We start from the raw sequence: 25,095 nt of genomic DNA, 5'->3' as shown, positions 1-25,095 counted from the left end.
GACCCCAGCTCTGGTGATCATCCTTCCTGGCTTCTGAACCCCGGCTCTGGCGATCATCCTTCCTGGCTTCTGACCCCAGCTCTGGCGACCATTCTTCCTGGCTACTGTCCTACCCAGTCATCTGCTGTTGCTGTTGGACTTCGATAGACTATGTCTTGTTTTTGTACAATAAACCTACCTTTAATTGCACCTCGTGTGTCTGGCTCCTCGCTCCCTGACAAAAACCCCGTCCTCCTCCCGGCTTCTGAAACCCTTAAAGGGCAGGGAGACGCCGGCGCCAAGGGGTTAAGCTTTAATCGAGCAACTTCCTCTGCTACCTCTGTCTCCAGAAAACCTAAAAATGATCCATCATTACTAGAACCAATATGATTTCCCATCTTATTATTATTAGTATAATTTATTTCTGAGAAGACTAAACAAAAGTCATTGTTTAAGTGGTTTGCTACATTCAGGTCTCCCTCAACATACAGTAGGTGTTGTGCCCAGTTTTAATTTTAGTGATCTCATCGTATTTTTTCTATCACTAATGTAGCTATAAAATGTTTTATCTCCTTTCTTCATAGATTTAGCAATTTCCTCCTCTTTCTGTGCTTTGGCAGCGCTGATAATGTGTTTGGCCTCCTTTTGTACATTTTTATACTCTTCTCTGTCACCTCCACCTCCTGTTTCCTTGAATCTCCTATATGATGATTTCTTTTCCTTTACTATCCTACTTCTCTCTTTAGTGAACCATATTGGTTGTCTCTTCTGTTTATTCTTACTAACTTGCCTGACATATAATCTAGTTGCCTCCAGGATGGTAGACTCTAACAGTGCCCACGGATTACTTACTCCGGTCCTTTTACTGCAACCTTTCAACTCATTTTTTAGAAATTCACCCAATTCACCAAAATGTGTCTTTTTGGAATCTAAATCTTTTGTTTTTGTATATGATTTTTCAGTTCTTATTTTAATATCAAACCAAAGACATTGGTGATCATTAAAACCCAAATTTTCTCCCACCTCAACATTAGACAGTCGATCCCCATTTGTCAGTACTAGGTCTAGAATATGATCGCCTTGGGTTGGACTTTTTACTGTTTTAGAGAAGCCCCATTCAGTGCTTCCATTACATCCCTGTAATGCTTGTAATAGTAGTTTGAGATTTCCAGTTATAGTCAGGCGTGGTGACGTCACCCATAATAAAAACCTCCCCCTTCATTGCCATTTGAGTTATCTCATCAATCAAGAAGTCATCCTAATCTTCAGTCTGTCCTGGGGGTCTGTATATGACACCAATTCTAAGGGAAGATCCCTCTCTGGTTTGAAGTTAGACCCAGAAGGTTTCCAGTATTTCATTTGTTGTTTGAATTAATGTTCTCCTTATGCTATTTCTGACATATATGACAACTCCACCTCCCCTCCCCCCTACTCTGTCTTTCCTGTATAGTGTATAGCCTGGTATAGATACTTCCCAGTCATCTGAATCCTTGAACCATGTCTCTGTAATTACAAGAAGGTACAAGTGGTCCCTAGACATAAGAGCTGTCAGCTCACAAATCTTGTTGCCTAAACTTCGAGCAACTCTGTGCTGAACAACACCAACCTCACACTTGTTTCAGCCTGCTGGGGACAGAAATGATCCTCAACAATGACATCTCTGCCCCCATTTCTCAGTTTAAATGCATGTCCAAAAACCTCCTAAATTTCAAAGTAAGGAGCTGAGCGCCCTTGTGTGAGGGATGCAGACCATCTCTATTGTACAGCTCAATGTCAGACCACCTGATGGCATCATGACTAACAGAACCAAAACCTTCAGCTTTGCACCAATCCTTTCACCAAACATTGGACTCTGCTATACCAAGTACTTCCTCTTGTTGTCCTTTATGGACAGGTAAGACCTCTTTGTATCACACAGAACTGTACAGAAGTCATGAAGAAATCTACCGACAATGACACAAGAAGGAGATCTCATCGTATGACCACAAGATCCTCGAGAATCCAGAATCCCATCACCATCCCCCTACCTCCATCCCTGATCCCTACAAGACAGAAGACACAGAAGATTCTAGAAGTCACCAAGAAGATGATGGAGCTGCTGACAGGAGAGGTGAGCAGTGCCGGGAATTCTGGGACATTCTCCAGTAACAGACAAGGGATGTGTCTGGATGGTGACTGTATCATTGTGTGTGTCAGGTTCCTATAAGGTGTCAGGGTGTCACTGTCTATTTCTCCATGGAGGAGTGGGAGTATTTAGAAGGACACAAGGATCTCTACAAGGACGTCATGATGGACAATCAGCTGCCCCTCACATCACCGGGTAAGAGGAGACTTTATTGTAAAGGAGAGAGCAGTACGGAGGATCCACCTAGATCCCCCATCATCTGATAAACACATAGAAACAATGGATTCAGTCTCAGGAGACAGGAGGCAGCAGTGTGAGACCTCTGCAGCTTGTCTCATGTGAACATCTAGGCCACCACTGAGTGCTGAATACCAATATTATGAGTCCTGACCCTTACACTATATAATTTATATTGTACATTACATCCTCCTGACCCCTGCACTATATACTCCATGTTGTACATTACATCCTCCTGACCCCTGCACTATATACTCTATGTTGTACATTACATCCTCCTGACCCCTGCACTATATACTCCATGTTGTACATTACATCCTCCTGACCCCTGCACTATATACTCTGTTGTAGATTCCATGGTTCTGACTTCTGCTCTCCCCCCCTCCCCCCACTGCTATATATACACATAATATGGATTCTCTTTTGTTACACCCATTTCCTCCCAGCTGGACATTTTATATCGGATGATGTGATTGGAGCACAGACGTTTACATGGTGATAATAATGTGATAACATCCTCCAACTTTGGACCCTTAAAGAGAAAGTGATAATGAGGGAGGAGTCAATACCCCAATGATGGTGGTCTTCAGGATCAGTCCAGTCTTCATCTTGGTTGTTCTCCCCCCATCCTCACTCTCTGACCTCTGGTGGGGCTCAGCCCCGCTGTTCTTCATGACTAAATCATCGACTAAATAAGGAAGTGCAGTACTTCTTGTGTTGGGAAGATGGCGATGAGTGATAGAGGGGGTGGGGACCCTCGTCCTATAATCCCCTCATCACTGTCCCTCCTATAAAAGACAGTTCTGGTTGTTTCCTCACTCTCTGACTAAGGTCCATGAATAAAGAAATGACCTGGTAGGAGATCAGAGGAGCCATTTCCTAGTTCCCTTGAGGGTGGACTTGTAAGCTCCTCAGAGACCAAGCTGCCTGATGTGGGCGGAGTCCTGGTTTGGGGGAACCAATCAGCTCCTGTCTAGTAATCCTCTTTGTCTTTGCATTTTAGTCCATGGCCGGGAGATGAGGAAAACCTCCGAGGATTGTCTCACTTTGTCTCCAGACTGGAAAGTAGAAGATGAGGACATCACACAGTATAGTCCAGGAGAAAACCCGGCTCCCTCCAATGTCCATCCGGCACCACCCAGTGTAGATGGACCATCGGATTCCTCGTATCCTGAGGAACCTCAGACAGTGCGGGACCGGGCCGGCCTTCCAACAGGGAAGAGCTTCTCCTGTACTGAGTGCGGGAAGGGATTTAATTTTAAATGCCATCTTAATGTGCATAAAAGAACTCACACGGGAGAGAAGCCGTATTCCTGTCCTGAGTGCGGGAAATGTTTTTCACAGAAGTCCAGTCTTTACACACATCAGAGATCTCACACAGGGGAGAAACCGTATTCCTGTTCTGAGTGCGGGAAATTTTTTTCACAGAAGTCCACTCTTTACACACATCAAAGATCTCACACAGGGGAGAAGCCGTATTCCTGTCATGAGTGTGGGAAATATTTTTCAGATAGGTCTATTCTTTACACACATCAGAGATCTCATACAGGAGAGAAGCCGTATTCCTGTCCTGAGTGCGGGAAATGTTTTTCACAGAAGACCAATCTTTACACACATCAGAGATCTCACACAGGGGAGAAACCATATTCCTGTTCTGAGTGTGGGAAATTTTTTTCATTGAAATCCCATTTTCACAAGCATCAGAGATATCACACGGGGGAAAAGCTGTATTCCTGTTCTGAGTGTGAGAAATGTTTCTCAGAGAAGTCCAGTCTTTACAGACATCAGAGATCTCACATGGGGGAGAAGCCATATTCCTGTCTTGAGTGCAGTAAATGTTTTTCCGTGAAGTCCAATCTTTACAAACATCAGATGTCTCATACAGGGGAGAAGCCATATTCCTGTCCTGAGTGCGGGAAATATTTTTCACAGAAGTCCAATCTTTACAGCCATCAGAGATTTCACACGGGGGAGAAGTTGCATTCCTGTCCTGAGTGTGGGAAATGTTTTTCACAGAAGTCCCATCTTTACACACATCAGAGATCTCACACGGGGGAGAAGCCGTATTCCTGTCCTGAGTGCAGGAAATGTTTTTCACAGAAGTCCCATCTTTACACACATCAGAGATCTCACACGGGGGAGAAGCCGTATTCCTGTCCTAAGTGCGGGAAATGTTTTTCAGTGAAGTCGCATCTTTCCAGACATCAGACATCTCACACATGGGAGAAGCCATATTCCTGTCCTGAGTGAGGGAAATGTTCCTCACTGAAGTCCTGTCTTCCTGTACATCTTGGATCCCACACAACCCTGGAGGTGTATTAGTGCCTTGAGTGCGGGAAATGTCTTCTAGATGAATGTTGCTGGACATCCCAGCTCTCATGTGGGGAAGAAGCACCCTGATATACACCTCAGATATACTCCATGGCTGATCTTCATCATGGAAGAAACAGTTGATAAGGAGATCTGAGGTCCCCAAAGACATGGATGAAGTGTGGGACCGCGTTGGCCATTGATAGCAGGAGAAGAATAAAAATAGAGTCCTGCCCTGGGATTGGCTGAGTACATTTTGTGGTGGGAGATTTCACAAGCACTTGGAGGTCTATTATAATACTTTGTGGACAAATGTTCCAAGCACTCATTAGGCCCACAGTTGGAGGTGAGGACAATACTTGCATGGTGGGGGATCACTGAAGAGGTGGGTGGTAATAAAATGTCCCAATTCTAGAAGAGTGACTGATGGTGTACACATGGAAGCAATGGAATTGTGTGTATACCGGGAATGAAGGAGTGATTGGTGAATGCACATATTGGGACTTTCCCGTGTCTTTCTCCATACATGTTTCTTCTTGTATGTTTCCCGTGATACAAATGTCTGTGTATATGATCGGCACATGATGGTCTGTCTATGACAAATGTTTCATTCATCTGATCATTTCCATGGTGATTGTGGACACATTGTGATTGGTTGATGGGGGATGGAAAGCACAGAGAGCAGGAAGTAGAGCGCCATCCTTTCTCCCTTTCTCTATTCCTAGTTCAGATTTGTAGCAGAAATCCCCAACATGTAGCAATACACGGACAATTGATATCAGACAATGAGGCAGAGGAAGGCCAATCATGAAGCTGGGGGTGGTGCAGCATAGACTGGAACAGGGTCCTCCAGGAGTGCAGCTCACACTGCGGGCAGAACTCCTCCTACTGGGACATTCAGGCTTCACACAGCTACAGCTGCACTCCCGGGACTGCCACGCCTGGACTGTATATGGGGCGGGTGTGGAGGGATGAGGAGCAGGGATTGGCTAATGGAAAGTGGGAGCATCTCTGAGTTACCGATGGATATACAGTATATGGAGATCAAGGAGAGTTCATATTCTGCCGGCTATAGATGGGGCCCTTCAACAGTTGGAGTATAGGGGATGATAATGACTGGGTCAAATCTGCAGAGAAGATGGGGTAATGGGATCCCCTTGGGTGAAGTGGGGTTGAGCTGTCTGCTAGCAGTGTCCACGTGTGAGAAAGAGAAGAAGTGGGGGAGGGTAAAGGTGTCTGCTAGCAGTGTCCACGTGTGATAAGTAGATGGGAAGTGGGGGAGGGTAAAGGTGTCTGCTAGCTGTGTCCACATATGAGAAGTAGAGCGGAAGTGGGGGAGGGTAGAGGTGTCTGCTAGCAGTGTCCACGTGTGAGAAGTAGAGCAGAAGTGGGGGAGGGTAATGGTGTCTGCTAGCGGTGTCCGCGTGTGAGAAGTAGAGCGGAAGTGGGGGAGGGTAAAGGTGTCTGCTAGCGGTGTCCACGTGTGAGAAGCAGAGCGGAAGTGGGGGAGGGTAATGGTGTCTGCTAGCGGTGTCCACGTGTGAGAAGTAGAGCGGAAGTGGGGGAGGGTAATGGTGTCTGCTAGCGGTGTCCACGTGTGAGAAGTAGAGCGGAAATGGAGGAGGGTAAAGGTGTCTGCTAGCGGTGTCCACGTGTGAGAAGTAGAGCAGAAGTGGGGGAGGGTAGAGGTGTCTGCTAGTGGTGTCCACATGTGATAAGTAGATGGGAAGTGGGGGAGGGTAAAGTTGTCTGCTAGCGGTGTCCACGTGTGAGAAATAGATGGGAAGTGGGGGAGGGTAGAGGCGTCTGCTAGCTGTTTCCACGTGTGAGAAGTAGATGGGAAGTGGGGGAGGGTAAAGGTTTCTGCTAGACATGTGTGCAGGTCTGCTCCTCATGCTCCTGGGGAGATCTCATATTTTTAAAATGGCGACTTTCCCTAAACTACTTTATCCACTTCAATCCATTCCTCTACTACTCCGGCATGGAGACGTAACCAAACTAAACACAGCTCTCTCACAATTTCTCTGGAGGGGTCGCCGTCCACGCATAGCTTTGCAAAACCTCTATCTCCGGAGGAGCGAGGAGGGATCGGGCATTCCCAACATTCACATACCGGAGGAGCGAGGGGGGATCAGGCCTTCCCAACATTCACATACCGGAGGAGCGAGGGGGGATCGGGCCTTCCCAACATTCACATACCGGAGGAGCGAGGGGGGATCGGGCCTTCCCAACATTCACATACCGGAGGAGCGAGGAGGGATCGGGCCTTCCCAACATTCACATACCGGAGGAGCGAGGGGGGATTGGGCCTTCCCAACATTCACATACTGGAGGAGCGAGGGGGGATCGGGCCTTCCCAACATTCACATACCGGAGGAGCGAGGAGAGATCGGGCCTTCCCAACATTCACATATGTAACCTTGCATGTCTCTTACACATCAGTCTAGACTGGCTATCCAAGTCGTCTATTTACTCCACCAGCTAGAATCTGACATGGTAACCCGCACAATGTAGCTGCTATTTTACATGCAATATAAACCAGCTTCCAACTCCCCTAAAAAACAATCCTCTTTTACGTGACACTTTGGTGGCCTGGAGAGAAATCAGACGCAAATTGGGAGTGTCCCCATGGGTTTCCTTCTACCTCCCTATTCATGGTAATCCATCTTTCCCTCATCCACAACAATACGCGGCCTACGCTAAATGGCACACCCAAGACCTTACACTTGTTCCACAATCTTTGACTCTTCCTCCGGTAAACCTCCACCAATCCTGCGGACATTAGGGACCCTGGACTTGCCCTCACACCATTTTATATATGCAATGAAAGTAATAAACTTTGTTAAATCACCAGCTCCTGACAAGCCTTCTCTTTTTCAAACCACATTGGTTGACACTCTGTTGAGCAGAGGCAGGTTCAAGACTTCAGATATTTACTCCCCACTTAACCTTTGCTTTACTAAACCTTTAGAGTCTACATCTGTGACCTCATGGGTCAAGGACTTCCAGGACTCGCTTACTGTGGAACACATTTTGGCAGGCTTCAACACCACCTGTGCCTATATTACGAACGAGTTCTGTCAGGAACAGCAATTGAAAATTATGCATCGGGCCTACATGCCTCGCTCTTCCTCCAAGTCTGCATCGAACACGTCTCAATGTCCTCTCTGCCTCTGTAACCTACCAAACCTCAAACACAGATTTTGGACTTGTCATCCTATCTCCACATTTTGGGATCAAGCGCTATCTTTCATCCAATTTGTGACAGGAGTTAAACTCCCTAAATCTCCAATACATCTACTATTCGGCAATTTGGACTCTACCCTTTTCATGCTTCACAGGGGCCTCAAGTCACTTCTTCAACAAAACAAGTCTTGGATGTCTACTTACCTCCTGATGGCAAGACGAGCCATCCTGAAAAAATCGGTAGATGGTACACCACCAACCATATCTGACGTCAAAAAGGATCTCATCCGCCTCCTCCACACAGACAAACTTGATCTTTTCTCATCCTGTCCAAACAAATCGGACTCTTTCGCATGAAAATGGCAAATATACGTATCAAGAACATTCTATCTGAACAAAGAAGCCTTCTGGAAAATGCTATGGCAGATCCTGCCCCCACCTACACCCCCCTCCAGTACACTGTCTCCACTTCTGACTAAAACGTATGGATAATGTATTTATTAAGGCATTAGTGGTCCTGAGATCCCTCTGCTCCACGGAGGTCAACCCATCTAAATCCAACTTGTCATATGAGCATGAGGCCATGATGTCCTTAGGATCCACCCCTCCCTCCCCTTCAAGGGGTCGCTGAACAACGTGATACTTAGATGCTCCACTAGAGGTTCCGGCTATACTTCTATGTCTATTTATCCCTCTCTAATCCCACACATCAGAGATCAGGGGATTCCTTTTTATTCCCTTTCTACCTTTCTAGCTCCCTTTTCTTTCTGCCCTTCCCCCCTTCTTTCCACCCCCCTCCCTCCCTACCCCCTTCCTTCCAACCCCTCCCTCCCTTCTCCCCCCCTCCCCCTTCTTAAGCCCTCTTCTGTATTCCTTTGTATTTGTCTTTCTTTTATGTCCCTTTGTACATTTGTAGGATGTATTGTGGAGATGTATAGATGTTGATGTGATCCCCGGTCTCCTCACTCCAACACACATTGGAGGACAGAACCCAGCAATGCTCTATGTACATCATCTGCAATGTCTATCCAGTCATTAATGTCATCTGTTCTCCCTGTTTGTAACACCCAAATGACTTGATGTTTTCTTTTTTTTATTGACATAAAACCCAATAAATATTTCTTTTAAAAAAAAAAACAAGTTTACAATGATGGTAAAAATTATTGTAGGCCCAAAATATCTATCACACTAGTAAAGAAATACAATTCCAGTATCTATCCCGCCATTTGTAGACGCTGTAACTTTCACAGAAACCTATTCATTTACACGGATTGGGATTTTATTTTTAGCAAAGACACGGAGCAGAATACATTCTGGCCGAAATTTATGATGAAATTTTAATTTTTTTTTTACTGGACATGATTAACCCCTTGCCCTCCAAAGTATTTACCCCCTTCCTGACCACGCCTCTTTTTGATATTCAGCGCTCCACTAATTCAACTGATAATTGCGCGGTCATGCAATGCTGCACCCAAACAAAATGTACGTCCTTTTTTCACACAAATAGAGCTTTCTTTTGGTGGTATTTGATCACCCCTGTGCTTTGTATTTTTTGCGCTACAATCAAAAAAAGACCAAAAATTTTGAAGAAAAACAAAATTGTTTACTTTTGGCTATAAAAAATATATAGTAAACTCAAAGTTAGTCATAAATTTAGCCCAGAATGTATTCTGCTCCATGTTATTGATTGCTTTGTGTGATAGTTATAGCGTCTACAAACTATGGGATAGATAATGGAATTTACACCATTTATTTGATATACAGCTCTGTGCTAGTTTGACTAACAATTGCGCGGTCATGCAATATGGTACATAAATTAAATTTACGTCCTATTTTCACACCAATAGAGCTTTCTTTCAGTGGTATTTTATCACTTGTGCTCTTTTTATTTTTGGCACTATACACAAAGGAAGTTTTGAAAAAAAAACAATATTTTCTCATTTCTTTCATAAAAAATATCCAAAAAACTAAAATGTCATAAATTTAGGTCAAAATGTATTCTGCTCCATGTTTTTGGTTAAAAATAATCCCAATAATTGTATATTGATTGCTTTGTGTGAAAGTTATACTGTCTACAAACTATGGTATAGATAATGGAATTTACACTGCCCATGACTGCCCATCATATTTCCTGAGGTGCTAACATACCAGGATAGTACAAACACCCCCAAATGACCCCTTTTCAGAAAGTAGACACCCTAAGCTATCTGCTGAGAAAATATTGAGTCCATGAAAGATTTATTTTTTTCCACAAGTTTTTAGAAAACTACGAAAACATTTTTTTAACCCAAAGTTGTCATTTAAATGATATATTTGTCACACAAGCCATGGGCATATGTGGAATTACACCCCAAAATACATTCTGCTACTTCTACTGAGTATGGGGGTACCACATGTGTGAGACTTTTACAGAGCCTAGCCACATACAGGAGCCTGAAAGCCAAAGACCACTTTGAAAGCCTGAAGGTGCATAACATCCTCATTTCACTTTCTCACTACCTATCACAGTTTCAAAGGCTCTGACATGCCAGGACAGCACCAACCCCCCCAAATGACCCCTTTTTGGAAAGTAGACACCCGAAGGAATTTAAAAAGAGCCATGGTGAGTATTTTGCAAATCTCATTTTTTTCTCACAAGGTTTTTAAATATAAAAAAAGAAAAGAAAAAATATGTTTTTGTTTTTTTTTTCTTCAATTTTCAAAAACTTGTGGCAACAAACGAGATCTGAAAAATTCTCACTATGCATCCTATCAAATTCCTTGGGGTGTCTGCTTTCCAAAAAGGGGTCATTTTGGGGGGGGGGGGGGGTTGGTGCTATCCTGGCATTTCAGGGCCTCCGAAACTGTGATAGGTAGTCAGGAAGTGTAATGAGGAAATAAAGCCCTTTAAAAGTCTGAAGGTGCTTAATAGATTTTGGGGTCCTGTACTTGGCTAGACTGCCAAAACGTCTCTCACATGTGGTACCCCCATACTCGGGAGAAGTAGCAGGATGTATTTTGGGGAGTAATTCCACATATAACCATGGCTTATGTGAGCAATAAATCATTTAGGCGACAATTTTGTGTAAAAAAAAAAAAAGGTTTGTTTGTCAAACACCCTAGTGAATAAAATGGTAGGTGCTGCAATTTTTTTATGTCACATAGTACTGAAATTTTCTGTCACATTGTACTCACGCAGCAATTTTTCAAACACAATTTAAAAAAAAATACACTTTTTTTACTTTTAATGCACAAAAACACAATATATTGTCCAATTATTTGGTAAAATATAAAATATGATGGTATGCCAAGTAGATACCAAACATGACATGCTTTAAAACTGTGCATGCCCCGTGCAATGGTGACAAAATTAGATTTACAGAGGAGGTCTAATGTTAAAATTACTGCCCTTGATCTGACGTTTGTGGTGATACCTCACATGTATGGTGCAATTGCTGTTTCCATACTGGCACAGGGTCAATGCTCACAAACGCAGGTGCGCGTGTGTGCTGGGGGGCGAGAGTACTTTTTTTGTAACTTATTTTGATTTTTTAATTATTTTTACACTATCCCTTTCATTTTTTTTTTTATCACTTTTAATGCTATAACAGGGAATGTAAATATCCCCTATAACTTCAATGGGCATTGTCATATATTCTTTTTTGAGAAATCTGGGGTCTATCAGACTCTGGATATCTCCTCTGCCCTTACATTATCTAATCTCACCAAGATCAGTGTGATCAGATGCTTTCCCAATTTACAAATGGCGCTGTTTATATCCTGCAAAACTGAAGTGATGAAATGCTTGTATCTTCCGATTTCTTAGACTATAGAGATGATTGGCACCACTCTGGTCTCCAATCAGCTTTGAGGTCAGCTGGCAGAAACACCGGCTGCATTCTCAGGTTCCCCCGATGGCACGGGACTGCCAAAGAAGGCCGTGGAAGGCAGCAGGGGAGAGGGGCATCATCTCCTGATGTTTGTTAAAGAAAACCTGCAGCTAATTAGCCACTAGGATTGCTTTTACATGAAAACCAATCACTGGCTAAAAAAATTGATACCAGGATGAGGCCTGCAGCTGTAGGCATTATCCTGGTATAACCAAAGTCCAGTGATATACCAGTACATCGCTGGTCCTTGTTGGGTATATATGATATGTTCTTTTATTTTTGTATGCAACCTGTGGGCTGAATGAAAAAAAGAGAAGAAATTTCTGCCAGAAAAAGTGTGTGGTATGCCCACTATTAGAATATACCGCCCTGCATCCACCCACGTCTAATGGTGGGCACACATTAGGTCACATGGTGCCACATGCCTCAATTCCAAGATTGTACAAATGTCTAAATAGTGGCACGCTTGAATAAAAATTTTCCACGTATAAGTGGTACCCCATATGGAAAAAGGATGACACCAAGTCCCAAACTATCTTGCCACTGCTCCCCATGTAGTCTGGACATCCGGGGGGCTCCACGTGACTATCTTTTCCTTCGTACATCTGAAACTTATAAGTATAGCCTGTTGTCCTCTCACTGGTCTTCTACATCTTGACCCCATATCTGGCACGGTTGCTGGGGAGAAATTGTTTGAATGCAAGGCTGCCAGAAAAATTAATGAGGGACTCATCAACGCAGATGTTTTGCTGGGGAGTATAGACATCTGCACATTTTTGGTTAAGGTGATTTGCGAGGGGCTGAATTTTGTGGAGCCGGTCAAATTCAGGGTCACCCCGAGGATGACAGAGTGTATTGTCATTGAAATGCATAAAACACATTATACTCTCATATCTATGCCTGGCCATGGCAGCAGAGAACACGGCATATGATGAATCAGGTCTGTGGACCAATACAACCGCAATTCATTTTTCTTTAGTAATGCCCATGTTGAGGGTTAGGCCCAAAAAATGTTTTAATCCGGAAACCGTATTGAGTTTCCATGCGAATGGTCTGGCAAGGTTTGAATTTGGGTTGGTGGCGATAAATAGTTCTGCATATAAATTGTTTTGATCCACAATCAATGCATACAGATCTTCTGAGAAAAACAGCTAAAAAAATCAAGGGGAGTTGTCAGGGTCCTGTCCACGGCAGGAGTTCTGGAAGATCTGGAATTTCAGCCAATACTCTGCATGGCCGCAGAAGGATACATCAGCCTCAGTCTGGTGCCAGACGGCCTTTATAAGGAGGCTCATCACTTCCTCTGGTTGCTGGATGATCTCTAGCTCCCCGTGCCCTGTTCCTGTGTTTCTGACTTGTGATCTCCTCTTACCGACTCGGTTTGCTCCTTGACCTGTCTACTCTGATTTACCCCTGACCTGACCTCGGCTTGGCTTACGGATACTCTCTCTCTCACTCCTCTGTGAATGACCTTGGCTTTCCCATCTGTCTACGTCCACTCTGATTCCCAGCTCGTACCTGACCTTGGCTTGAACCGACTACTCCGTAAACATCCAAATCCCAGAAGGGCTTGCATACCACGCAGAGGCACCTCCTGTCTGCAGACCTATCTCCGTGCACCAGCTGTGCTTCTGAGTGGACCACCAACCAGCACTCCTACAGGTGACCTGTGCCACTTTGGGCCTGACTCCCGCTGTCCCACTCTCAGGGGAGTCCGGAACTTATCCGCAAGATAAGCCCTCTCTCCATTGGCCTCCATCACCAGGTACATGATAGGAGTAGTTACATTTGCTGTTTCCACCTGAATTCTGAGTTGGGCAGTGAATGGGGGAAGTACGAGTGCTGCAGAATTTGTGGGCTGCTAATCGGGATTTGCAAGCACATCTGGAAGGATACCATGGGTTCTACAGGCCTGTGTGCAACTTTGGTTGTGCTCGCCACTGCACCAGCTTGTACTGTACTTATGGGACTCGCCCCATCACCAAGTGATACTGCAGTGCTGGTATGTGAAAGACCAGGATGTACTAGGCCGCTGGTGCTCGCCAGTTCACCAAAAGGTAGCGCGGCACTAGTACTGGCACTCTGCTGCACATGAGAGTCCTCAAAATTTACCGGCAAGTGCTAGCAGAGATCAGGCCTGATTCTGCCAACACTGCGGTTTTGTGTGCAATGCATCAAGTGACAGTGACCTACTGACACTGCACTTGCTGGGGGAGAAGGGGGGTAAGTGTAGGGGCTAAATGCAGGTGCCGGGGCTGATCCCGCTAACGCTGCATTTTTGGGGACACTATACTAATGTGAACGCTGGTATAGTGCAGATCTGATCAAAAATATTGATCCATTCAGACACTATACTAGCAATGGAGGTTTATTGTGCATGAGCGTCTTCCTGGCAATCAAGAGGTTAAATGTGATGACTGGTGTACTGACGGGCAATCTGATGCCATCTTGGAGGGGCATGAAAACCACGGGAGCGTGAATCATGTATATATATATGTGATTTTGTGCACTTGTGCTGCCCTGTAGCAGTATTTCTGGCTAGGGCAGTTACAGAAGCGGTTTGTGTTACGGCGCTTCATTACTTTAACTGACAATTGCACGGTCATGCAACGCTGCACCAAAATAAAATTTACGTCATTTTTCCCCATGAATTGGGCTTTCTTTTGGTGGTATTTGATCACCTGTAAAGTTTTTATTTTTTGCACTATAAAAAAAAAGTCTGACAATTTTGAGGAAAAAAAACTATATTTTGGACTATTTGCTATAAAACATGTCCAGTAAAAAAAATTTAAAATCTAATTTTGTCAAATTTGGGCCAAAATGTATTCTGCTCTGTGTCTTTGCTAAAAAAAAATCCCAATACGTGTAAATTAATTGGTTTACGTGAAAGTTATAGCATTTACAAATGGTGGTATAGATACTGGATTTTTTTTTTATTTTTATACTAATAGCTGCGATCAGCGACTTATGGCAGGACTGCAGTGGACATTCTGACACTGGGGGGGGAAATGACTTGGGATCACTGACATCCTCAGTGACACCAATACAGTGATCAGTGCAAAAAAAAAAGCACTGACACTGTACTAATGGAACTAAGGAGGAAGGGGTTAACATTTTTAGGCAATCAAAGGGTTAACTGTGTGAGGGGAGTGTTTTACTAGTGGGCGGGGAGAGGTGTGTTTCACAGGAACACGCTGATCCAGAAAACTGAAAGCTACTCTCCAGAACAGTGTGCTGGAAATTGACAGGGAGGAGAGCTGCATTGAAAACAATGCAGCCTTCCTGCCTGTCAGTGTTTGCCGGGCTCTGGCGAGTAATCACTGGTCAGGACCCGCTGATTGACACCCGTGGCCACGATCGGTGCCGCAGGTAGGACGGTTGCATGCCGCACACGGCCCCTAGCAAGTAAACAGGATGCCGGTTATAAACGTGATCCTGCGCACAGGGGCCGCTTTGTGGCAGTATATGTACTGTGGGCCGTCCCCTAGTGGAGTGATCAGTGATAATCCCATACACTGTCACTGGACTAATGACACTGGCTGGGAAGGGGTTAACATGTAGGACCATGAAGAGGATCCATGTGTGTAATTACGTGTCATGTGTGTACAGTGTGCTGCCTTTACTAACTCATCTCTCATTATACATTGTGCTGATCCAACAATATTACCCCCATGAACCCCAATGCAGCATTCCCAATATGTCATTATTTATTATATGGGGATATATATATATACACAGACTATATGACCTCCTCATGTATATATTACACTGCCCTGCGTTTCTTACAGCTTTAATGCCGGTGAATGTTTCTAATGTCTCTTACTATACCTCTTGATGTTTAATGTATTGTTGCTTGTGTGAGCATGTTGTGATGTCACCTTTGTCCCGCCTCCTTTCCCGGGACTGCCCAACCCAAGTGGGAGGGTCCAACCTCTGTCCCAGGGTATATATAGAAGAGGGCTGTCATTGCCAAGTCAGCTCTGATGAAGAAGGGACTCCCTTCGAAACGCGTCAGCCTGACTCTGAGAAACTTCCCTCGTGTTTAGACTCGCGCTGGTCTCTGATTGGTCAAGTCTCACTAACGACTTTACACGCTTCTTATACTTCTCTGTGAGGATATTTTCACATCCAATAAAATCACATTTTACTGAGGTAATGCACAAGGTTGGGGCGCTTTTTGTTTCACTTTCCAGTATTGGTGGGGCTTCCCCAGCCTTGTTTAGAGCCGCACAACCTTTGATGCCTTGGTGGGGAATTTCTTCAAGTTCCGGGTCCATCTATCCACCCTTGTTCTGGGCCATAGAGGGCAGGAGGGGTTGTTTTGTGTTTACACCCGCAGTACCATTACTCCAGTCACTTTCCGGGACGTTACCATCCCCCATTATTATCACTGTCCCAGCCCTTTCCATCTGTGGGAGGAGCTGAGTCTCCACCTCCTCATTAACACTGGGAGGCCTATAACAAACTCCAATGATGACCTTTGTAGTACCGCCCCCCATGTGCAGTTCCACCCATAATCCTTCAGCCTCATCACACTCTCCATCTACTAGGTCCTCTTTCACACTCGCTCTGAGATCACTTCTCACATAGAGACAGACACCACCACCTTTCCTATTTCCCCGTCTCTCCGAAAGAGAACCTAGCCAGGAATATGAATGGCCCAGTCATGTGAGGAATGAAGCCAAGATTCAGCAATACCAATTCAATCCTAGTTCTCTTCATGCACCAAACCTTCCAACTCACCTATTGTGCTGGGCACACTTCTGGCATTGGGGAACAAACACTTCATTCACTGACACCTTGTCCATTCACTGACGCCTTGTCCATTCACTGACACCTCCTTCATTCACCGACACCTTGTTCATTCACCGCCACCTTGTCCATTCACCCACACCTTGTCCATTCACCCACACCTTGTCCATTCACTGACACTTTGTTCATTCACTGACACTTTGTCCATTCACTGACACCTTGTCCATTCACCGACGCCTTGTCCATTCACTGACACCTTGTTCATTCACCGACGCCTTGTCCATTCACCGACGCCTTGTCCATTCACCGACGCCTTGTCCATTTACAGACACCTTGTTCATTCACTGATACATTGTTCATTCACTGACACCTCCTTCATTTACTGACACCTTGTCCATTCACTGACACCTTGTTCATTCACTGACACCTCGTCCATTCACTGACACCTTGTTCACATGGATTTTGTGTATTTTTTATTTTCATACAAATGGTACCAATTCCACTGGTTGTATGTAACATGGGAACCTTCTTATCATCTGCCATAGCCCTCCCCCCATCTTTCCCCATTCCACCCCCCAATAAGTACTGACCTCTGTCTGATCTGTCTACCCCGTTATAATCAAATTCTCCCTCCCCCCTCCATCCTAGTTTATATACTCCTCCAGCCTTCCCATAAACCCCTCCCCCAGCACAGCAGACCCCCTTCCATTTAGGTGCAAACCGCCTCTAGTATATAGGCTGCACCCCAAAAGTCAGCCCAGTGCTCTAGGTCAGGACTCCATTTTTATTCTTCTCCTGCCATCAATGGCCAACCCGGTCCCACACTTCATCCATGTCTTTGGGGACCTCTGATCTCCTTATGGACTGTTTCTTCCATGATGAAGATCAGACATGGAGTATATCTGAGGTGTATATCAGTGTGTGCTTCTTCCCCACATGAGAGCTGGGATGTCCAGCAACATTCATCTAGAAGACATTTCCCACAATCAAGGCACTAATACACCTCCAGGGTTGTGTGGGACCCCTGATGTACAGGAAGACAGGACTTCAGTGAGGAACATTTCCCTCACTCAGGACAGGAAAGTGGCTTCTCCCTCGTGTGTGATCTCTCATGTCTGTGAAGACTGGACTTCTGTGAAAAACATTTCCCGCACTCAGGACAGGAATACGGCTTCTCCCTCATGTGTGATCTCTCATGTCTGTGAAGATGGGACTTATCTGAAAAACATTTTCCACACTCAGAACAGGAATGCGGCTTCTCCCTCGTGTGTGATCTCTCATGTCTGTGAAGATGGGACTTATCTGAATAACATTTTCCACACTCAGGACAGGAATACGGCTTCTCCCTCATATGTGAGCTCTCATGTCTGTGAAGACTGGACTTCACTGAAAAACATTTCCCACACTCAAAGACAAGAATACGGCTTCTCCCCCGTGTGAGATCTCTTATGTGTGTAAAGACTGGACTTCACTGAAAAACATTTCCCGCACTCAGGACAAGAATACGGCTTCTCCCCCGTGTGAGATAGCTGATGTATGTAAAGATTGGACTTCTGTGAAAAACATTTTCCGCACTCAGTACAGGAATACGGCTTCTCCCCTGTGTGAGATCTTTGATGTGTGTAAAGACTGGACTTCATTGAAAAACATTTCCCACACTCAGGACAGGAATGTGGCGTCTCTCCCGTGTGAGATCTCTGATGACTGGAAAGATGGGACTTCACTGAAAAACATTTCCCACACTCAGGACAGGAATACGGCTTCTCCCCCGTGTGAGATATTTGATGTGTGTAAAGATGGGACTTCACTGAAAAACATTTCTTGCACTCAGGACAGGAATATGGCTTCTCCCCCGTGTGAGATCTCTGATGTGTGTAAAGACTGGACTTCTCTGAAAAACATTTCCCGCACTCAGGACAGGAATATGGCTTTTCCCCCGTGTGAGCTCTTTTATGCCTATTAAGACGGGATTTATAACGGAATCCCTTCCCACACTCAGGACAGGAGAACCTCTTCTCTGTTGGAAGGCCGGCCCGATCCCGCACAGTCTGAGGTTCCTCAGGATACGAGGAATCCGATGGTCCATCTACACTGGGTGGTGCCAGATGGACATTGGAGGGAGCCGGGTTTTCTCCTGGACTATACTGTGTGATGTCCTCATCTTCTACTTTCCAGTCTGGAGACAAAGTGAGACAATCCTCGGAGGTTTTCCTCATCTCCCGGCCATGGACTAAAATACAAAGACAAAGAGGATTACTAAAAAGGAGCTTATTGGTTCCCCCAAACCAGGACTCCTCCCACATCAGGCAGCTTGGTCTCTGAGGAGCTTACCATTTCACCTTCAAGGGAACTAGGAAATGGCTCCTCTGATCTCCTACCAGGTCATTTCTTTTTTCATGGACCTTAGTCAGAGAGTGAGGAAACAACCAGATCTGTCTTTTATAGGAGGGACAGTGATGAGGGGATTATAGGACGAGGGTCCCCACCCCCTCTATCACTCATCGCCATCTTCCCAACACAAGAAGTACTGCACTTCCTTATTTAGTCCATGATTTAGTCATGAAGAACAGCGGGGCTGAGCCCCACCAGAGGTCAGAGAGTGAGGATGGGGGAGAACAACCAAGATGAAGACTGGACTGATCCTGAAGACCACCATCATTGGGGTATTGACTCCTCCCTCATTATAACTTTCTGTTTAAGGGTCCAAGGTTGGAGGATGTTATCACATTATTATCACCATGTAAAAGTCTGTGCTCCAATCACATCATCCGATATAAAATGTCCAGCTGGGAGGAATTGGGGGAAACAAAAGAGAATCCATATTATGTGTACATATAGCAGTGGGGGGAGGGGGGAGAGCAGAAGTCAGGACTATGGAATGTACAACACAGAGTATATAGTGCAGGGGTCAGGAGTATGTAATGTACAACATAGAGTATATAGTGCAGGGGTCAGGAGTATGTAATGTACAACATAGAGTATATAGTGCAGGGGTCAGGAGTATGTAATGTACAACATGGAGTATATAGTGCAGGGGTCAGGAGTATGTAATGTACAACATAGAGTATATAGTGCAGGGGTCAGGAGTATGTAATGTATAACATAGAGTATATAGTGCGGGGATCAGGAGTATGTAATGTACTACATAGAGTATATAGTGCAGGGGTCAGGAGTATGTAATGTACAACATAGAGTATATAGTGCAGGGGTCAGGAGTATGTAATGTACAACAGAGTATATAGTGCAGGGGTCAGGAGTATGTAATGTACAACATAGAGTATATAGTGCAGGGGTCAGGAGTATGTAATGTACAACAGAGTATATAGTGCAGGGGTCAGGAGTATGTAATGTACAACATAGAGTATATAGTCCAGGGGTCAGGAGTATGTAATGTACAACATAGAGTATATAGTCCAGGGGTCAGGAGTATGTAATGTACAACAGAGTATATAGTGCAGGTGTCAGGAGTATGTAATGTATAACATAGAGTATATAGTGCAGGGGTCAGGAGCATGTAATGTACAACATAGAGTATATAGTGCAGAGGTCAGGAGGATGTAATGTACAATATAAATTATACAGTGTAAGGGTCAGGACTCATAATATTGGTAATCAGCAATCAGTGGTGGCCTAGATGTCCTCATGAGACAAGCTGCAGAGGTCCCACACCAATATTCTTAAAAAGAGATTCGTGGAGAAAGGGTATGACCCCGTGATTTTAGATGATAAAATCAAGGAAGTGGGTAATCTGGATGGAAGTAATCTCCTGACAACCAAGGACAAAAACCTAATTAAGAAAGACAGGGTTTGTCCGTTTGTTACTGGTTTTTCTGTCCAATTTAAACAAATTGCGAAAATGATAAAAAACAATTGGGCTATAGTTACAAATGACCCCATCTTAGGAGAGGCCTTACCGGATGCTCCCGAAATCATTTATCGTAAAGCACTCCCGCTGAGGAACTCATTAGCTCCGAATGTAGTGGACCCCCCAAGCAGTTATCCTTTTTCTTCAGTCGTAAAGGTTTTTCCATGCAATAGATGCATGATTTGCGTCAATAATGGCATTCACAAAAAAACGGTGACATCTTTTTGCTCTAACCAGACAGGAAGATTTTACGACATACAGTCGGTCATTACTTGTAATAGTACGCATGTAGTGTATCTTCTTGAATGCTCATGCGGCAAACAATATATAGGAAGAACAACTAGGAGATTAAGGGAACATCTGTGTAATATCAAGAAAGGGTTTAAAGAACATTCGGTATCCATGCATTTTCCGAAAAAACATAATAGAAACCCACATTGCCTAAAATTTGTCGGTATAGACATGATTAACAATGGAGAGGGGTGTTCAAACGTCGGGCAGTCTCCATGTTAGAGACAAAATGGATTCTTTTATTGAGAACGCTTAAACCAGAGGGCCTCAACATTGATCTAGACATTAATTGCTTTATTGATCCCAGCTAATTGTTCTTTACACTGACTGTAAGTCTATTTCTATTACTAATTCCTGTTGGCCTATTCATACATCACTCGTTTACTACCGTTACTGCTGATCCGCTGTATTTCCATGATTTTAGACCTTTAACATTTACCAAGGCCACATGATTAACCTGATGTCTAATTCAGGGATGACTATATCCATATCTAACTGAGTCATATCCCATTATTTTTGGTCGATTTGATTCGTTTTTTACCTTATCCAATTTTTATGGCACCAGACTTCCCATCTGGTGGTACGTCTACATGTGACGTTTGTTTTTCCAATTCATGTTAATGCATTATTTAGATTATATATTCTTCTCTATTACCACATCCCACATCCCTGGGTTATGTATCTTTTCACCCATACAGGTGGTTGTTGGATGTGAGGTATTTTTATATATATTTTTTATATGGTCTATATGTTTTTATATATTTTATTCCAAACTCAGATAATTTTACTCGTATTTCATGTTTGCACTCACAGGATCACATGTTTTATTTATAATACGATGCATGTATTTATTTAGATGTCATTTATTTATTTATATGTTTATGTTGCATGATTTTATTATGATATTTGCAAGCACATGCAAGTTGACCCACAATCTGGCCCTTGTAGTTCCACAAAGTTTTCTCTGCAAAAACATTAGAAGGTGGGACATTATCTGCCCCCAGATAAATACATTTTTTGCACAATGGCTTCTAATTCCTTTTCAACATTCGACTTTTATCTATTTAGTTTAGAATGATATCGTCATCTGCCATTAATAGGGCTTAACTTTACCTGCTTGCTTGCATGTCCTTGAATTGTGGTATATCACACTGTTCTCCAGTAAAATGGCCACCGTCCGCGTGCACTGCGCATGCGCGAACCGTCCGCAATGACGTGATGCGGCGCTACTGCGCATGCGTGCGGTACGGTATTTAAGAGATGTCAGAACAGGCGGCACACTCCCTTTGACAACGTGCATGGGCACGAAACGTGTTAGGGAGGTGCCCTATACCCTGTGACGTCACTCCGCATGGCCCATGCTGTCGGCCGCTGGCCATCTTGGATTTCCCCTGCCAGCTTCCAGGCTGCAACATGTGAGTGCTAATTTGTATCTTGCACCCCCGCTGTGTTAAATAAAGTAGTACACTATATAGTATCTTTGTGTTCTGGCTCGTTACTTCTGAGCCCCCCCCCTTTAAGGCATACTGTGAGGTCCTGGTGACAGCCTGACTAGTGGTGAGACTGACTCCCCCGGATGGTGAGATGGCTCCTTCTCCTGGAACCTGGAGATCCTGAGGTTACAGCACCTGCCTAGCTGGCCAGATGACCCCCATTGTGATCCAGTTCCCGGATGCGGACGACCAGGAGTTTGGCTATTGACCATTCATATGCACTTTAAATTGTGCTTTCACAGTTAGTGAAAATTAGTGCAATCTTTACTCATCACGTTATCAGGAACACAGTTACAGAAGTCACCATATATTCATCATTTCACCTTGAGAATTAATATAGTGCACTTCATTACCCTTAGTCTGGACGCTTGCGCTGATTACCTCACAATTGAGTGTGATTTTGGGTCCCGCCATCTTACTGTCATACTACCGTTCATCCTTTCCTGCAGGGGACCTCATCTTCACATGCTTGTTGTTTGGCTTTGTATGTTTTTGATTTCTTGTACCAATAGTTTTTATTAGTGCTGCATGTTTTCATCTATATACATATTATGGAGGTTTTTGAGGTTTCACCTTTCATGCTAGCTGCTCCCAGGTTCCTATCCAGCGCCCGTACATCCCCCCTTTTTAGTCCCACACAATTGCCTCCCATCTCCTGAGACTGAATCCATTGTTTCTGTGTGTTTATCAGATGATGGGGGATCTAGGTGGATCCTCCGTACTGCTCTCTCCTTTACAATAAAGTCTCCTCTTACCCGGTGATGTGAGGGGCGGCTGATTGTCCATCATGACGTCCTTGTAGAGATCCTTGTGTCCTTCTAAATACTCCCACTCCTCCATGGAGAAATAGACAGTGACACCCTGACACCTTATAGGAACCTGACACACACAATGATACAGTCACCATCCAGACACATCCCTTGTCTGTTACTGGAGAATGTCCCAGAATTCCCGGCACCGCTCACCTCTCCTGTCAGCAGCTCAGTGATCTCTCTGGTGACTTCTAGAATCTTCTGTGTCTTCTGTCTTGTAGGGATCAGGGATGGAGGTGGGGGGATGGTGATGGGATTCTGGATTCTCGAGGATCTTGTGGTCATACGATGAGATCTCCTTCTGGTGTCATTGTCGGTAGATTTCTTCATGACTCCTGTACAGTTCTGTGTGATACAAAGAGAAATCTCACTCTCCTACAGAAATGTAACATCATGGGCCCCTGGAGGAAGTCATTCACTGGGGCCCCTAATAACCTGCCCAAACTTACACACTCTCAAAAATTAAAGTATAAATAATTGATAGAATGAAACATACTGTATATTTATTAGGACTTTCAATATAATCAATATTAAACAAGAAGAAAACATGGCATAAACCAAAGACTAAATAAACACAGGGCACAGTACGGGGGGGGGGGCGGGGGGGCAGGAGGGCACAGTACAGGGGAAGGGGAAGCAGGAGGGCACAGTACAGGGGGGGGGCAGCAGGGCACAGTACAGGGGGGTGGAGGGCACAGTACAGAGGGGCAGGAGGGCACAGTACAGGGGGGATGGAGGGCACAGTACAGGGGGGATGGAGGGCACAGTACAGGGGGGATGGAGGGCACAGTACAGGGGGGATGGAGGGCACAGTACAGGGGGTCAGGAGGGCACAGTACAGGGGGGATGGAGGGCACAGTACAGGGGGATGGAGGGCACAGTACAGGGGGGATGGAGGGCACAGTACAAGGTGGGGCAGGAGGGCACAGTATGGGGGGTGGAGGGCACAGTAGAGGGAGCAGGAGTGCACCGTATGGGGGGGTGGAGGGCACAGTACAGTACAAGGGCACCCCCTTACTTAAGTAGTACACAGTACAGGGAGCTGTAGTATATCCCTACAGGTAGCAGGAGGTCACAGTACAGGTAGCAGGAGGTCACAATACAGGGAGCAGGAGGGCACAGTACAGGGAGCAGGAGGTCACAGTACAGGTAACAGGAGGTCACAGTACAGGTAACAGGAGGTCACAATACAGGGAGCAGGAGTGCACAGTACAGGGAGCAGGAGGTCACAGTACAGGTAGCAGGAGGTCACAATACAGGGAGCAGGAGGTCACAGTACAGGTAACAGGAGGTAACAATACAGGGAGCAGGAGGTCACAGTACAGGGAGCAGGAGGTCACAGTACAGGTAACAGGAGGTCACAATACAGGGAGCAGGAGGTCACAGTACAGGGAGCAGGAGGTCACAGTACAGGGAGTAGGAGGTCACAGTACAGGTAGCAGGAGGTCACAATACAGGGAGCAGGAGGGCACAGTACAGTACAAGGGGAGCAGGAGGGTTCAGTACAGGGGGACAGGAGATCACAGTACAGGGAGCAGGAGGTCACAGTACAGGGAGCAGGAGGTCACAGTACAGGTAGCAGGAGGTCACAGTACAGGGGGGCAGGAGGTCACAGTACAGGTAGCAGGAGGTCACAGTACAGGGAGCAGGAGGTCACAGTAGAGGTAGCAGGAGGTCACAGTACAGGGAGCAGGAGGTCACAGTACAGGGAGCAGGAGGTCACAGTACAGGTAGCAGGAGGTCACAGTACAGGGAGAAGGAGGTCACAGTACAGGGAGCAGGAGGTCACAGTACAGGGAGAAGGAGGTCACAGTACAGGTAGCAGGTCACAGTACAGGGAGCAGGAGGTCACAGTACAGGTAGCAGGAGGTCACAGTACAGGTAGCAGGAGGTCACAGTACAGGTAGCAGGAGGTCACAGTACAGGGAGCAGGAGGGCACAGTACAGTACAAGGGGGGCAGGAGGGTTCAGTACAGGGAGCAGGAGATCACAGTACAGGGAGCAGGAGGTCACAGTACAGGTAGCAGGAGGTCACAGTACAGGGAGCAGGAGGTCACAGTACAGGTAGCAGGAGATCACAGTACAGGGAGCAGGAGGTCACAGTACAGGGAGCAGGAGGTCACAGTACAGGGAGCAGGAGGTCACAGTACAGGTAGCAGGAGGTCACAGTACAGGG

The 25,095-nt window shown here is 45.3% G+C and overlaps 3 protein-coding genes across 3 annotated transcripts in view; 2 read left to right on the top strand and 1 right to left on the bottom strand.

Annotated features, from left to right (window-relative positions):
- The window catches only part of LOC149433100 (uncharacterized), a 61,888-nt gene that overhangs the window by 16,697 nt on the left and 20,096 nt on the right, over positions 1 to 25,095 (top strand). Inside the window, exons 4-5 of the mRNA XM_089664648.1 lie at positions 1,898 to 2,089; positions 2,176 to 2,299. Coding sequence (XP_089520774.1) covers positions 1,898 to 2,089; positions 2,176 to 2,299 — 316 coding nt within the window. The remainder of the gene's footprint in view (positions 1 to 1,897; positions 2,090 to 2,175; positions 2,300 to 25,095) is intronic.
- On the top strand, positions 2,384 to 8,194 carry LOC149433103 (uncharacterized). The gene is made up of 3 exons (XM_089664646.1): positions 2,384 to 2,417; positions 3,558 to 4,503; positions 7,993 to 8,194. The coding sequence occupies exons 1-3, from the start codon at positions 2,384 to 2,386 to the stop codon at positions 8,192 to 8,194; spliced, it is 1,182 nt and encodes a 393-aa protein (XP_089520772.1).
- Positions 22,437 to 23,251, bottom strand: LOC149433102 (uncharacterized). The gene is made up of 2 exons (XM_089664656.1): positions 23,073 to 23,251; positions 22,437 to 22,986 (listed from the first exon to the last, which is right to left on the bottom strand). Exons 1-2 carry the CDS (start codon positions 23,247 to 23,249, stop codon positions 22,795 to 22,797), a joined length of 369 nt encoding a protein of 122 aa, XP_089520782.1. The 5' UTR covers positions 23,250 to 23,251; the 3' UTR covers positions 22,437 to 22,794.

This window comes from Staurois parvus, unplaced genomic scaffold (assembly GCF_062004578.1).
Source record: "Staurois parvus isolate SC_StPar_1 unplaced genomic scaffold, SC_StPar_1.0 ptg001978l, whole genome shotgun sequence".
In the NCBI taxonomy this organism is placed as follows: domain Eukaryota; kingdom Metazoa; phylum Chordata; class Amphibia; order Anura; family Ranidae; genus Staurois; species Staurois parvus.
This window is presented reverse-complemented; position numbering and strand designations above follow the sequence as displayed.

Bases quoted from the DNA above. Each gene is read 5' to 3' on its own strand.
- LOC149433102 (XM_089664656.1), bottom strand. From the start codon at position 23,249: ATGAAGAAATCTACCGACAATGACACCAGAAGGAGATCTCATCGTATG. The intron at 22,987-23,072 runs GTGAGCGGTGCC...TGTGTGTGTCAG, and splicing joins CTGAGCTGCTGACAGGAGAG to GTTCCTATAAGGTGTCAGGG.
- LOC149433103 (XM_089664646.1), top strand. From the start codon at position 2,384: ATGGATTCAGTCTCAGGAGACAGGAGGCAGCAGT. The intron at 2,418-3,557 runs GTGAGACCTCTG...GCCTTCCAACAG, and splicing joins AGGAGACAGGAGGCAGCAGT to GGAAGAGCTTCTCCTGTACT. The intron at 4,504-7,992 runs GTGCGGGAAATG...CATGCTTCACAG, and splicing joins AAGCCGTATTCCTGTCCTAA to GGGCCTCAAGTCACTTCTTC.